This window comes from Chiloscyllium punctatum, chromosome 5 (assembly GCF_047496795.1).
Source record: "Chiloscyllium punctatum isolate Juve2018m chromosome 5, sChiPun1.3, whole genome shotgun sequence".
In the NCBI taxonomy this organism is placed as follows: Eukaryota; Metazoa; Chordata; class Chondrichthyes; order Orectolobiformes; family Hemiscylliidae; genus Chiloscyllium; species Chiloscyllium punctatum.
Window position 1 is genome coordinate 78,331,973 of NC_092743.1, and position 15,165 is coordinate 78,347,137.

A 15,165-nucleotide genomic window follows, 5' to 3' on the forward strand; every position below is an offset into this window, starting at 1 on the left:
AGCAGGTTAGGCAGCATCCAAGTAGCAGGAGAATCAACATTTCGGGCATGACCCCTTCTTCAGAAATGAGGAGAGTGTGCTGAGCAGGCTAAGATAAAAGGTAGGGAGGAGGGACTTGGGGGGAGGCATTGGAAATGTGATAGGTAGAAGGAGGTTAAGGTGAGGGTGATAGGCCGCAGTGGGGGTGGGAACGGAGAGGTCCCCACCCCCACTCCAGCCTTTCACCCACACCTTAACCTCCTTCTACCTAGTGAAGTAGGTGTTTGGTATGCTTTCCTTTATTGGTCAGAATATTGAGTACAGAAGTTGGGAGGTCATGTTGCGGCTGTACAGGACATTGGTGAGGCCACTGTTGGAATATTGCGTGCAATTCTGGTCTCCTTCCTATCGGAAAGATGTTGTGAAACTTGAAAGGGTTCAGAAAAGATTTACAAGGATGTTGTCAGGGTTGGAGGATTTGAGCTACAGGGAGAGGCTGAACAGGCTGGGGCTGAACAGGCATCGGAGGCTAAGGGGTGACCTTATAGAGGTTTACAAAATGATGAGGGGCATGGATAGGATAAATAGACAAAGTATTTTCCCTGGGGTCAGAAGTCCAGAACTAGAGGGCATAGGTTTAGGGTGAGAGGGGAAAGATATAAAAGAGACCTAAGGGGCAACATTTTCATGCAGAGGGTGGTACGTGTATGGAATGAGTTGTCAGAGGATGTGGTGGAGGCTGGTACAATTGCAACATTTAAGAGGCATTTGGATGGGTATATGAGTTGGAAGGGTTTAGACGGATAGGGGCTGGGTGCTGGGAGGTGGGACTAGATTGTGTTGGGATATCTGGTCAGCATGGACGGGTTGGACCAAAGAGTCTGTTTCCATGCTGTACATGTCAATGACTCTATACGAATGTTTATTAAATATCTATTACCTATTTGTGCATTATTTACTCCATTTTCAAATGTCTGTTTTCTGCAAAATTTGCAATTTATGACCAAGTTGATCAAAAGACCAGTGGCCCTCAATATGATCTTTGAATGACAAAGAATGATGCACCACTACCCTTTGCTTTCTGTCTCAGTCTGTTTTTTGTCCAAATTGCCACGGTCCCTTTACATTTGCAAAGTGACACTACAGCATACAAGGGTTCTGAAGAACGGTTGCTAAGCCTGAAATATTGACTCTGCTTTCCCTTCACAGATGCTGCCAGTCTTGCTAAGTTTCTGCAGCTATGTCTGTTTTTGTTTCAGATTTTCAGCGTCTGCACTTCTCTTGTTTTTTGTTTCGAATATTGGTTTGATAACTGGCGCAGACTCTGGGGGCTGAATGGCATTTTTCTGTGCGATAATATTCTATGACCTGCTAACACCAGCTATAATATCTTCCTCAAACATCTTATTCAATAATATAATTCCTTTTAATATTAATGATTCTTTTAATAAAAATCTTCTCCAAACAATTTTATTTCTAGGCAAGGTTGTTTTTGGGGAACCCATTGCAGCCAGTCTTGGGACAGATGGAACTCATTATTGGGACAAGGATTGGCGCAAAGCTGCAGGATACGTTATGGGACCTCCGCTAAGACCTGATCCCACAACACCCGGATATCTCATGGACCTACTAGCCAAGTGAGAATTGTGAAATTACACATCATGGTTTAGTGGTCCTGAGTATTAATTTACAGAATGAATGCAGGATGGTAAAATTATGATCGCTGCAATATCTGACTGACATTCTAACTTAGTTAGTAACGCAGCCAGTCCTATCATGATTCCAGTGATCTTCTGACATGGAAAGTAATACAGGCAAATATTACAAAAATTCACAGAATTGTTATGGCATAGAAGGAGACTATTTAACCATTCAGCTTGTGCCAACCTCCTGCTTCTTCATAATCTTCGCAGTATTGTATTTAAAAAAACTATCCAATGCATTCTTGGAAAGGTTGTTGAAAATATAATTCATTGAAAATTTGGACTGGGAATTGATTAGAACGTAGAACATTAAAGCGCAGTACAGGCCCTTTGGCCCTCAATGTTGCACCGACCTGTGAAACCAATCTAAAACCCATCTAAGCTACACTATTCCATTAGCATTATTTGTTTATCCAATGACCATTTAAATGCCCTTAATGTTGGCGAGTCCATTACTGTTGCAAGCAGGGCACTCCTCGCCCTTAATAATCTCTGAGTAAAGAACCTGACATCTATCACCCCTCAAATTAAAGCTTTGTCCCCTCATGCTAGCCACCACTGTCTGAGGAAAAAGGCTCTGACTGTCCATCCAATCAAATCATCTGATCATCTTGTATGGCTCTGTTAAGTCACCTCTTAACCTTCTTCTTTCTCTAATAAAAACAGCCTCAAGTCCCTCAGCCTTTCCTCAAAAGACCTTCCCTCCATACTAGGCAACATTCTGGTAAAACTCCTCTGAACCCTTTCCAATACTTCCACTTCCTTCCTATAATGCAGTGACCAGAACTGTACGCAATACTCCAAGTGCGGCCACACCAGAGATTTGTTCAACTGCAACATAACCTCGTGGCTCTGAAACCCAATCCCTCTACCAATAAAAGCGAACACACTGTATGCCTTCTTAAAAACCCTATCAACCTGGGTGGCAACTTTCAGGGATCTATGCACAGGGACACCGAGCTCTCTCTCCTCATCCACACTACCAAGAATCTTACCATTAGCCCAGTACTCTGTATTCCTGTTACTCCTTCCAAAGTGAATCACCTCATATTTTTCCACATTAAACTCCATTTGTTAGCTCTCAGTCCAGCTCTGTAGCTTATTTATGTTCCTCTGTAACCTGCAACATCCTTCTGCACAGTCCACAACTCCACCAAGTTTTGGTGTCATCCGCAAGTTTACTAATCCATCCTTCTATGTCATCATCCAGGTCATTTATAGAAATGACAAACAGTAGTGGCTCCAAAACAGATCCTTGCAGTACTCCACTAGTAATTCCAAGATGAACATTTTCCATCAACCACCACCTCTGTCTTCTTACAGTTAGTCAGTTTCTGAACCAAACCACTAAATCACCCTCAATCTCATGAGTCATGAGTATACAAACAGGACTTTGTTGATGTATGAAAGATCCAGGCCATCTTTCCTGTGCATTTACTGACATACAGATTAGGAGCATGAGGAGGACATTCAACCCCTTGAGTCTGCTTCATTCAATAAAATCTTGGCTCACCTGTTTCCGCCACATTCCTGCATACCCCAATAACATTTCACCTCTTGCTTCTCAGCAGTTTATCTACTTCAGCCTTAGTAAATATTCAAAACTCTACTTCTACTGTCTTTTGAGGAAGAGAGATCCAAAGACTCACAAGCCTGTGGATAAAGAATTCTCCTCATCTGTCTTAAATGGGCAAGCCCTTTTTTTTATTATACATACATAAAAAGAAATGTTCTTTTGACACTCATCCTGTCAAGACCCCTCCAAATTTTGTGTGTTTCAAATAAGTTGCCTCTTAGTCTTTTAAACTCCAACAGAAACAAGCCTAGCCTGTCCAAATTTTCTCCACCTCCTCCCTTTCATGCCCCCGCTGCAAGTTTCTGATTTTCGTCTGGTAAATGTTCTCCAAGTTGCTTTTGTATTTCATTCACCCTACAATAATCAATAACGTTCTATTAGATTTCCTAATTTCTTTCTGCACCTGTATGTTAACCACATGTAATACATGCATGTGGACACCATCTCTGAGCTCTTTAACCTCTCACCATTTAAATAGTAGCCAAAGGTGAGGTGTTCAGTAATGCTGTACATTGCTGTTAAACCTAGAGGAAGTACTGACATATTTTGCCAAACAGGCATTCGAAATTCCTGGCTGAAATGCAGTTTCTCTTCGTGGATAGCTCCAACAATAACTTTGTCATTGTTAAACTTGATTTAGATGCACTGAATTTCCCAAGCTTCTACTCCATAATTACTCTTTTGCCTGTAAATAAAATAGGATCCAGTCTCAAGAAAGTTCCAGACAGGCAGGCCATTGGAAGTTGTTTTTGTCGCAGTGATGCATGCTTTGAATTCTTATTCCCAAGGGCCAGTGCATATGGGTTTCGGAGAGGATCTGAAGCACAGTTTCCTGACTTTCCAAGATCTGGCCTGCTATCTACAGCTCTATGAGACAAGTTTATTTGCAACTAGAATTAAGCGCTGTGGTTTGTGCTCTTGACTTGGATCAGTTGAAAGTTAATGGGATAGCAAGTTAGGTTTCTGCCCAGTCACCCACCCATGGATATTATTTTTCTAATAATGACAATATCTGTCATCCAACACCTCTCCCCTACCATTAAAGTCTTCCCAATTCTTCTGGGTTGTTCAAAGAATGGATCTGTTTTGTGGACTGTGATTCATTTTTAAGCAGATGTCATCAGCAAAGCAATAGGATAGCAAACTCTACTGTGCAGGCCTGTTTGATTGTATTGTCACTTTGTTTCACTTTCTGTCTAGTGGTGACCTTACTTTGACAGGAACGGACAACTGTACATTTAATGGCTGCCAGAAAGCTTTTGGAAAAGATGATTTTACGAAGATTCCAAACGGGGTGAATGGTGTGGAGGACAGAATGTCCGTCATTTGGGAGAAAGGAGTGGTAATTATCATTCAAATATTGTGAACCAAACAATTTGATGTATGGTTGTAGATTTTAGAAGCTTTGATCCACTGGGGGGAAGAAGCTATCAGCAAGAGCACCAAGGCCAGGTCCCTTTGAGGCCAGGATTCAGGTCAACCATCTGGATTTGCCATTTCATTAACGACTGTGTCAAATTGTGTACATATTCACACAAGGTGCATGTTGGATGATGGAGAAAAGAATAAGCTGCCCACCTCTATTAAACACTATAATGTGACCCAAGTGTCCACAGCAGGCCATTTAAATCTGAATTTCATACTCACTTTTTACATTGGAGAAAAATGTTCTGTTTGTGCACGTTATTTTGTAAGATAACTCTTAGATTTACCAATTTGACAATTTTCTGTCCCATTCTTGTCAAAGGAAGAAAATCCTCTGATTTATCAAACTGCATACTTGTTTGAGATAGGGATAGCCACAGGAGACTCCTTCAATGATCTGCTTCCCTCTCCTTCCTTTCCTGATGGTAACCTATCTACCTGATTGTATCTGTGGTTTTTCTCCCTTTCTACAGTTGCCATCTATCACAAACCCTAGTTTCAATGAGTGCAGGACTAAAATCACCCTATACACTTGAACAATAGCAGGAGAAGCTAGTGGCTTCATGGAGCACAATGCAGGTTTACAAGAAGGATACCTGGACTGAAGTTATGGGAAGAAATTATACAAATTAGGTTATTTTTCTCAAGAATTTAGAATGTTAACTGGATAATCTAATCAAAACCAGGATATTAGCAAGAAAAGATAGGAAAGATAAATATAAACTATTTATGAAATATCTCCACAGAGGCTGGTATCCCCTCACCAAGTCACCCTGTATTTACATGAGAAGAGTCCATGACACAAACCCAGCTCCCTTAGAGCCAACTGTCAGAGTGAATAGTATGTCTGACGTTCCTGTTTATACCTATCAGCCAGGGCTTGCTAATTGGGCTGTTAATCTGGTCCATTCAGGGAACTCATTCTATGAGATTCACCTGGCTGACCTTGTTACAATCACTACAATTTCTACTGGTCGGAGAATCTTGATCTAGGGAGCATTGTCTAGACATACTGCTTGATTTCAAGTCTCTCTGGACATTAGAATTCATCTAAGAAAAGTGAACAATCAATGAAATTCACAGCTGACCATGGAGAAACATGTGTTAGAGAGTCAGCAACAGGGGAGCAAATTACATCTTTTTTAAAATGTAATTTCGCTGTTTATTTTGTAAAGCTGCAATAGGGAGTAGAGTGGGTTCTTTTTTGATTATATGTTTTATTGAGATCTGCCTCTTGATTAAACTTTAAAAATAGTAAACATTAAGTTAGGCTGGAGCAGTGTTTTTTTTAGAACAGTTAGGACGGTGTTATTTTCTGGGTCTGGAGATAGTTAAGGTGCAAAAGTTGCGTTTAGTAGTCAGATGGGGGAGATTAGGGAGAGTTTCCATGTTACTGATAATTACGTCTGCAGGAAATTTATTTGTGAATTCTATCGGATTGCATGGATCAGTTTGAGCGGCATTTAGAGGCAGTGAGGAATTTACAGAAACTAGGGTTTGTGATAGATGGCAACTGTAGAAAGGGAGAAAAACCACAGATACAATCAGGTAGATAGGTTACCACAAGGAAAGGAAGGAGAGGGAAGCAGATCATTGAAGGAGTCTCCTGTGGCTATCCCTATCTCAAACAAGTATGCAGTTTTGAAAATCGTAGGGAGTGATTGACTCTCTGGGGAATGCAGCAAGAACAGCCAGGTTTGTGGTTTCGAGACTGACTCTAATGTAACAAGGGGTATGTCAGGTTTCAAATGATCAGTTGTGAAAGGGGACTGTCTAGTCAGAGGCACAGCAGACATTTCTGCAGTTGACAGCAAGAAATCAGAATGATGTACTTCCTCCTTGATGCCAGGATCAAGGATATCTCAGAGAAGGTACAGGGTATTCTCAGAGGGGGCGAGGACCAACAGGAGATCATTATACACATTGGAACTAAATGACTTATGAAGAGAAAGGAATGAGACTGAGTACAGAATATAGGAAGTTAGACAGGAATTTAAAAAGGAGGGCCTTGAGGGTACTAATGTCTGGATTACTTCTGATGCCACAAGCTAGTGGGGGTAGGAATAGGAGGATAGAACATATGAATGCATGGCTGAGGAGCTGGTGCAGGGGAGAAGGATTTGGATCATTGGAATCTCTTCTGGACTAGAAGTGACCAGTATAAGAAGGATGAATTGCATCTGAATTGGAAGGGAACTAATATACTGCCAGGAAGATTTGCTAAAGCTGCTGGAAAGGATTTAAACCGGGTGGGGGAACCCAGGGAGATAGTGATGAAAGAGATCAGTCTGTGACTGATACAGTTGGGAAAAGGAGCAAGTCAAACAGCCAGGGCAGACAGGAACAAAGCAGAGACAAGGTAAGGCAGATGAATTCAGGGCATGGTTGGGAACATGGGTCTGGGATATCATAGCAATTATAGAGACAGGGCTCAGGGATGAACAGGACTGGCAGCTTAATGTTACAGGATGCAAATACTACAGGAAGGATAGAAATGTGGCCAAGCGAGGAGGGGGAGTCGCAGATTTGATTTAGGATAGCATTACAGCTGTACTTGGGAGGATATTCCTGGGAATAAATCCAGGGAAGTTATTTGGATAGGACGGGGAAATAAGAAAGGGATGATCACCTCTTTTGGATTGTTCTATAGACCCCTCCCAACACTCAGTGGGAAATTGAGAAACAAATTTGTAAGCTGATCTCAATTGTCTGTAAAAATAGGGTGGTAATAAAAGAGTATTTTAACTTTCCAAACATAGACTGGGACTGCTATTGTATTAAAGGCTTGGATGGAGAGGAATTTGTTAAGTGTGTACAAGAAAAAATCTGTTTCAGTATGTGGATGTACATACTAAAGAAGCGCAAAACTTGACCTATTGGTGGGAAATAAGGCAGAGCAGGTGATTGAAATGTCTGTGGGAGAGCACTTTGGGGTCAGCAACCATAAATTTATTAGTTTGAAATAGTGATGGAAAAGGATAGACTGGATCTAAAAGTTAAAATTCTAAATTGAAGGAAAGCCAATTTTGAAGTATTAGACAAGAACTTTCAAAAATTGATTGCAGACCGGTGTGTGCAAATAAAGGGATGGCTGGAAAATAGGAAGCCTTCAAAAATAGAGATAATAAGAGTCCGTGGACAGTATGTTCCTGTTAGGGTGAAGGGCAAGGCTGATAGGTGTAGGGAATGCCAAATGGGTAGAGAAATTAGATTAGATTCCTTACAGTGTGGGAACGGGCCCTTCAGCCCAACAAGTCCACACCGACCCTCCAAAGAGTAACCCACCCAGTCCCATTTCCCTCTGACTAATGCACCTAACACTACGGGCAACTTAACATGGCCAATTCACCTGGCCTGCAGGAGGAAACCCACACAGATACAGGGAGAATGTGCAAACTCCACACAGTCACCTGAGGCTGGAATCAAACCTGGGACCCTGGTGCTGTGAGAGCCGTGCTAACCACTGAGCCACTGAGGGTCTGGAGAAGAAAATGAAGGAAACATATGTCAGGTATAGACAGCAGAGATCAAATAAATCCTCAGAAGAGTATATAGAGAGTAGGAGTACACTTAGGAGGAAAATTAGGAGGGCAAAAAGAGGGCATGAAGTAGCTTTAGCAAATCGGGTTAAGAGGAATTCAGAGGGATTTTATAAATACATTAAGGGCAAAGGGGTAACTAGGGAGAGAATAGGGCCCCTTCAGGATCAACTAGGAGAAAGTGAGGACTGCAGATGCTGGAGATCAGAGCTGAAAAATGTGTTGCTGGGGGAGGTGTTTTGCATTTCTTGCGGTTGCAGGGGAAGGTGCTGGGAGTGGAGGTTGGGTTGGTGGGGAGTGTGGACCTGACAGAGTCGCGGAGGGAGTGGTCTTTCCGGAATGCTGATAGGGGAGGGGACGGAAATATATCCTTGGTGGTGGGGTCTGTTTGGAGGTGGCAGAAATGACGAAGGATGATACAATGTATCTGGAAGTTGGTGGGGTGGTAGGTGAGGACCAGTGGGGTTCTGTCCTGGTGGCGATTGGAGGGGCGGGGTTCAAGGGCGGAGGAGCGGGAAGTGGAGGAGATGCGGTGGAGAGCATCGTCAACCACGTCTGAGGGGAAATTGCGATCTTTGAAGAAGGAGATCACCCCTTCAAGATCATCAAGGCCATCTATGTGTGGAACCGCAGGAGATGGGATTTACTAAATAAGTATTTTGCATCAGTGTTTACTAGGGAGAGAGATTATGGAAGATATAGAACGTAGGCAAATAAATAGTGACATACTGAAAAATGTCTGTATTACAGAGGGGGAGGTCTTGAATGCTTAAATCACAAAGGTGGATAAATACCCAGGATCTGATCAGGTGTACCCTAGAACTCTGTAGGGAAGCAAGGGAAGTGATTGGTGAGCTGCTGAGATATTTGTATCATCGATAGTCATGGGTGAGGTACCAAAAGACTGAAGATTGGCTAACATAATGCCACTATTCAAAAAAGATGGTAAGGAAAAGCCAAGGAACTATAGACCGGTGAGCCTGATGTTGATGGTGGTCAAGTTGTTGGAGGGAATCCTGAGGTTCAGGATTTACTTGTATTTGGAAAGGCAAGGATTGATTAGGCATAGTCAGCATGGCTTTGTGTGGGGGAAATCATCTCTCACTAATTTGCTTGAGTTTTTTGAAGAAGTAACAAAGAGGATTGTTGAAGACAGAGTGGTGGACATGATCTGTCTGGACTTCAGAAAGGCGTTTGACAAGGTTCCTCATGATAGACTAGGTAGATCACTTGAATACATGGAGAACTAACCATTTAAATACAGAACTGGCTCGAAGGTAGAAGACAGAGGGTGGTGGTGAAGGATTGCTTTTCAGACTGGAAACCTCTGACCAGCGGTGTGCCACAAGGATTGGTGTTGGGTCCACTACATGTCAGAATTTACATAAATAATTTAGATGTGAACATAGGAGGTATGTTTAGGGCGTTTGCAGATGATTCCAAAATTGGAGCTGTAGGACAGCAAAGAAGATTACCTCAGAGTACAATAGGACCTTAATCAGATGGGCCAATGGGCCAAGGAGTGGCAGATGGAATTTAATTTAGATAAATGTGAGGTGCTGCATTTTAGAAAGGCAAATCAGGGCAGGACTTATACACTTGATGGTAAGGTTCTGGGAAGTGTGGCTGAACAAAGAGACCTTGGAATTTTAAGTTCATAGTTCCTTGAAAGTGGAATCGCAAGTAGATAGGATAGTGAAGAAGACGTTTGGTCAGTGCATAGAGTATTGGAGCTGTGAGGTCCTGTTGAGGCTGTACAGGACATTGGTTAGGCCACTTTTGGAGTACTGTGTGCAATTCTGGTCTCCCTGCTCTAGGAAGGACATTGTAAAACGTCAAAGGGTTCAGAAAAAAATGTAAGGATGTTGCTCGGGTTCGAGGGTTTGAGCTAAAGGGAGAGGCTGAATAGGCTGGAGGTATTTTCCCTGGAGCGTCAGAGGTGACCTTCTAGAGGTTTATAAAATCATGAGGGGTGTGGATTAGGTAAATAGACAAGGTCTTTCCCCCCTGGGTGGGGTATGGAAAAACTAGAGGACATAGATTTAAAGTGAGAAGGGAAAGATTTAATAGGGACCTAAGCAGCAACTTTTTCATGCAGAGGATGGTACATGTATGGAATGCGCTGCCAGAGGAAGTGATGGAGGCTGGTACAATTACAACATTTAAAAGGCATCTGGTTAAGTATATGGAATAGGAAGGGTTTAGAGGGATATAGGCCAAATGGGACTAGATAACTACCATATATGGTAGACATGAATGAGTTAGATGGAAGGGTGTGTTTCCATGCTCTACATCTCTATGACTCTATTGGGGCCAGACTGTTCAGGGATGATGTTAGGAAGTACTTCTATATGTACAAATTGATAGATGTTTGGAATTGGCACCCACAGACAGCAAGCAGTGAATGCTAGATCAATTGTTAATTTTAAATCTGGGATTGACTATTTTTTTGTTAAGCAGAGGTATTAAGGGATATGGGCCAAAGGAGGTTTTGGGGAGTTAGGCCACAAATTGACCATGATCTCATGGAGTGGCAGAACAAGCTCAAGTGGCTGAATGCCCTTCTCCTATTCCTATGGGGAGAACAGAGCTAAGTTGAGTTTGTCTGTGGCCAGAGCATTCAACAAGGTGCCTCACTAAAAGTCGTAAGACCTTGCGGCAGCACAGTAGCTCAGTGGTTAGCACTGTTGCCTCACAACACCAGGGACCTGGGTTTGATTCCTTCGTCAGGCTATTGTGTGGAGTTTGCATATTCCCCCTGGGTCTGTGTGGGTTTCCTGTGGGTGCTCTGGTTTTCTCTCACAATCCTAAGATTGCAGGTTAGGTGAATTGGCCATGCGAAATTGCCCATAGCGTTCAGAAAAGTATGGTAGGTAAGGCGGATGAACTTAGGGTTTGAATTAGTACCTGGGAGCATGATGTTATTGCTATTACTGAGACTTGGTTGAGGGAAGGGAATGATATTGATACTTCAGGCAGGATAGAGTGGGAGATATAGGAGGTGGAGGAGTTGCATTACTAGTCAAAGAAAATATTATAGCTGTGCTGAAGAAGGGCGCTATGGACGACTCTAGCAGTGAGGCAATATGGGCAGAGCTCAGAAGTAGAAAGGGTGTGGTAACAATGTTGGGGCTATACTGCAGTCCTCCCAACAGTGAATGTGAGATAGAGGTACAAACCTATAAACAAATCGTGGAAAGATGTAGGAGCAACAGGGTGGTGGTGATAGGAGATTTTAAATTTCCTAGCATTGACTGATTTAATTAGTGTTAGAAGTGATGGAGCAGAATTTGTAAGGAAGGCTTTCTAGAGCAGTATGTAAATAGTCCAACTTGGGAAGGGGCCACACTGGATCTGGTGTTGGGAAACACCAGGTGGTTGATGTTTCAGTAGGGGATTACTTTGGGAATAGTGATCACAATCCCATAAGTTTTAGAATACTCATGGACAAAGTCAAGAGTGGTCCAAAAGGAAGAGTGCTAAATTCGGGAAAGGCCAAGTATACCAAAATTAGGCAGGAGCTGGGAAATGTAGATTGGGAGCAGCTGTTTGAAGGTAAATCCACATTTGATATGAGGGAGGCTTTTAAAGAGAGGTTGATTAGAGTTCAGAAGAGGTAGGTTCCTGTGAAAATGAGGGATTGAATTTGCAATGTTAGGGAACCATGAATGACAAGGTGAAATTGTGAGACTAGCTAAGAGGAAAAAGGATGCATACATAAGGTCTAGGCGAAGGAAGACAGACAAAGCTTTGGAAGAATATTGGGAATTGGGACCAATCTGAAACAAGGAATTAAGAGGAGTCATGAGATATCTTTAGTAAACAGGGTTAAGGAAAATCCCAAAGCTTTTTTTTCATATATAAGGAGCAAGAGGGTAACGAGAGAAAGTGTTGGCCCACTCAAGAACAAAGGAGGAAAGTTATGCGTAGAGTCAGAGAAAATGGGTGAGATTCTTAACAAGTAATTTGCATCGGTATCCACCAAGGAGAGGGACATGATGGATGTTGAGGTTAAGGATAGACTTTTGAGTACTCTGGGTCAAGTTGGCATAAGGAGGGAGGAAGTCTTAGGTATTCTAAAAGGCATTAAGCTAGACAAGTCCCCAGGTGCAGATGGGATCTACCCCAGATTACTGAGGGAAGTGAAAGAAGAAATAGCTGGGGCTTTAACAGATATCTTTGCAGCATCCTTGAACACTGGTGAGGTCCCAGAGGACTGGAGAATTGCTAATGTTGTCCCCTTGTTTAAGAAGGTAGCAGGGAAACTCCAGGTAATTATGGACCGGTGAGCCTGATGTCAGTGGTAGGTAAGCTGCTGGAGAAGATACTGAGGGATAGGAACTATTTCCATTTGGAAGAAAATGGAGTTATCAGTATGGGCAGTATGGTTTTGTGCAGATAAGGTCATGTCTTACAAACCTAATAGAATTCTTTGAAGAGGTGACAAAGTTGCTTGATGTGGAAAGGGCTGTAGATTCTGGATTAGTGGTGCTGGAAGAGCACAGCAGTTCAGGCAGCATCCAAGTAGCTTCGAAATCCACGTTTCGGGCAAAAGCCCTTCATCAGGAAAGGGCTGTAGATGTCATATCAGTGGATTTTAGTAAGGCATTGATAAGATCCCCCATGTAGGCTGATGGAGAAGGTGAAGTCATATAGGGTCCAAGGTGTTCTAGCTATATGGATAGAGAACTGGCTTGGCAGCAGGAGACAGAGAGTAGTAGTGGAAGGGATTTCTCAAAATGGAGACCTCTGATCAGTGATGTTCCACTAATGATCCGTGCTGAGACCACTGTTGTTTGTGATATATATAAATGATTTGGAGGAAGATATCGGTTGCCTGATTAGCAAGTTTGCAGATGGCACTAAGATTGATGGAGTAGCAGATAGTAAAGGGGACTGTCAGAGAATACAGCAGAAAATAGATAGACTGGAGAGATGGGCAGAGAAATGGCAGATGGAGTTCAATCCAGGCAAATGCAAAGTGATGCATTTTGGAAGATCCAGTTCAAGAGCGAACTATACAGTAAATGGAAAAGTCCTGGGGAAAATTAACATACAGAGAAATCTGGGTGTTCAGGTCCATTGTTCCCTGAAGGTGGCCACACAGGTCAGTAAAGTGGTCAAGAAGGGATATGACATGCTTTCCTTCATTGGACAGGGTATTGAGTACAAGAGTTGATAGGTCATTTTACAGTTGTACAGGACTTTGATTCGGCCGCATTTGGACTACTGCATACAGATCTGGTTGCCACATTACCAAAAGGCTATGGATGCTTTGGAAAGGGTGCAGAGGAAGTTCACCAGAATGCTGTCTGGTATGGAAGGTGCTAACTATGAAGAGAGGTTGAGTAGATTAGGAATATTTTCATTAGAAAGACGGAAGTTGAGGGGGGACCTGATTGAGGTCTACAAAATCATGAGCGGTATAGACAGGGTGGATAGCAAGAAGCTTTTTCCAAGAGTGCGAAACTCAGTTACCGAGGGGTCATGAGTTCAAAGTGATAGGGAAAAGATTTAGGGGAGATATGCATGGAAAGCTCTTTACGCAGAGGGAGGGGGGAGGGGGCCTGAAATGCATTGCCAGCGGAGGCGGTAGAGGCAGAAAAATAGTGTCATTTAAGATGTAATCACACAGACACATGAATGTGCAGGGAGCAAAGGGATACAGATCTTTAGAAAATGGCAGCACGTTTAAATAGAAGATCTGGATTGGCGCAGGATTGGAGGGCCAAAGGGCCTATTCCTGTGCTGTAATCTTCTTTGTTCTAGGTTAGGTGCATTAGTCAGGGGTAAATGTAGAGTAGAAGGGAAATGGTTCTGAGTGGGTTACTCTTCAGAGGGTCAGTGTGGACTTTGTTGGGCTGAAGGGCCTGTTTCCACACTGGATTCTATGAAACTAAGAACCCATGTTGTTGGGGGCATATTGACACACATAGACAATTGGCAAATGTGTCGGAAACAGAGTGGATATAAATGGTTGGTCACCAGGACGGTTCCACAGGTATCAATTCCATAACTGTTTCCAATACATATTTATGATTTGGAATGAAATTAATATATTATAGACAAATTTTCAGACAATACAAAAATCGATGGAAAGGCAGTTTACAAACAGTTTACAGAGATATTGATAGGTTAACTAAGTGAGCAAAAAGTTGGTAAATGGGTGTCATGTGAGAAAATGTGATGTTGTTAATTTTGGAAGGAAGAACAAAATAATAGAGTATGACTTAAATGGAGAAAAATTGCAATACAAAGGGATTTGGGTGTACTTATACGTTGAACACAAAAAGCCAGCAGATGCAGCAGATAATCAGGAAAGCTAATGGAATGCTGGCCCTTATTTCAAGGGGTTGGAGTACAAGAATAGGGACCTTACTGCATCTGTGGTGAGACCACATCTGGAGTACTGTAAGTAGTTTTAATCCTCTTATTTAAAGGAAAGATATAATTTAGTTGGGGACAGTTTGGGGATGTTCAGTAGGATGATATCTGGTATGGAAGGATTGTCTTATGAGCAAAGACTAAACATGTTGGGATTCCCCTTACTGCAGATTATGAGAGGTGATCTTATTGAAACACACATGATTTACCCTGTCAAGCCACTTAAGAATCCTAAGAGGATGTTACCCCTCATGGGAGACTGTAGGACCAAAGGGCATAGTTTCAGAATAAAGGGCACCAATTTAAGACTGAGGGGAGGAGGAGTTTCTTCTCTGATGGTTTTGAGTCTTTTGAACTCCTTGCCACAGGGAGCTATAAGGGCAGAGCCCTGAAGCAAATTTAATGCTGAGACAGACAGATAGACAGATAGATAGGTAGATAGATTCTTATCAGTAGGGGAATCAAGGGTTACACAGAAAATGAATGAAAGTGGATGTGAGAAATGTCAGATCAGCCATGATCCTATTGAATAGTGGAGTGTGCTGGAGGGGTCAAATGG

The 15,165-nt window shown here is 42.5% G+C and overlaps 1 protein-coding gene across 2 annotated transcripts in view; it reads left to right on the forward strand.

The window, feature by feature from the left end:
- Positions 1-15,165, forward strand: part of dpys (dihydropyrimidinase) — a 75,844-nt gene that overhangs the window by 41,738 nt on the left and 18,941 nt on the right. For both annotated transcript variants that reach the window (XM_072570607.1, XM_072570608.1), the window contains 2 exons: positions 1,460-1,616; positions 4,459-4,600. In XM_072570607.1, the coding sequence (XP_072426708.1) occupies positions 1,460-1,616; positions 4,459-4,600 (299 nt within the window). The remainder of the gene's footprint in view (positions 1-1,459; positions 1,617-4,458; positions 4,601-15,165) is intronic.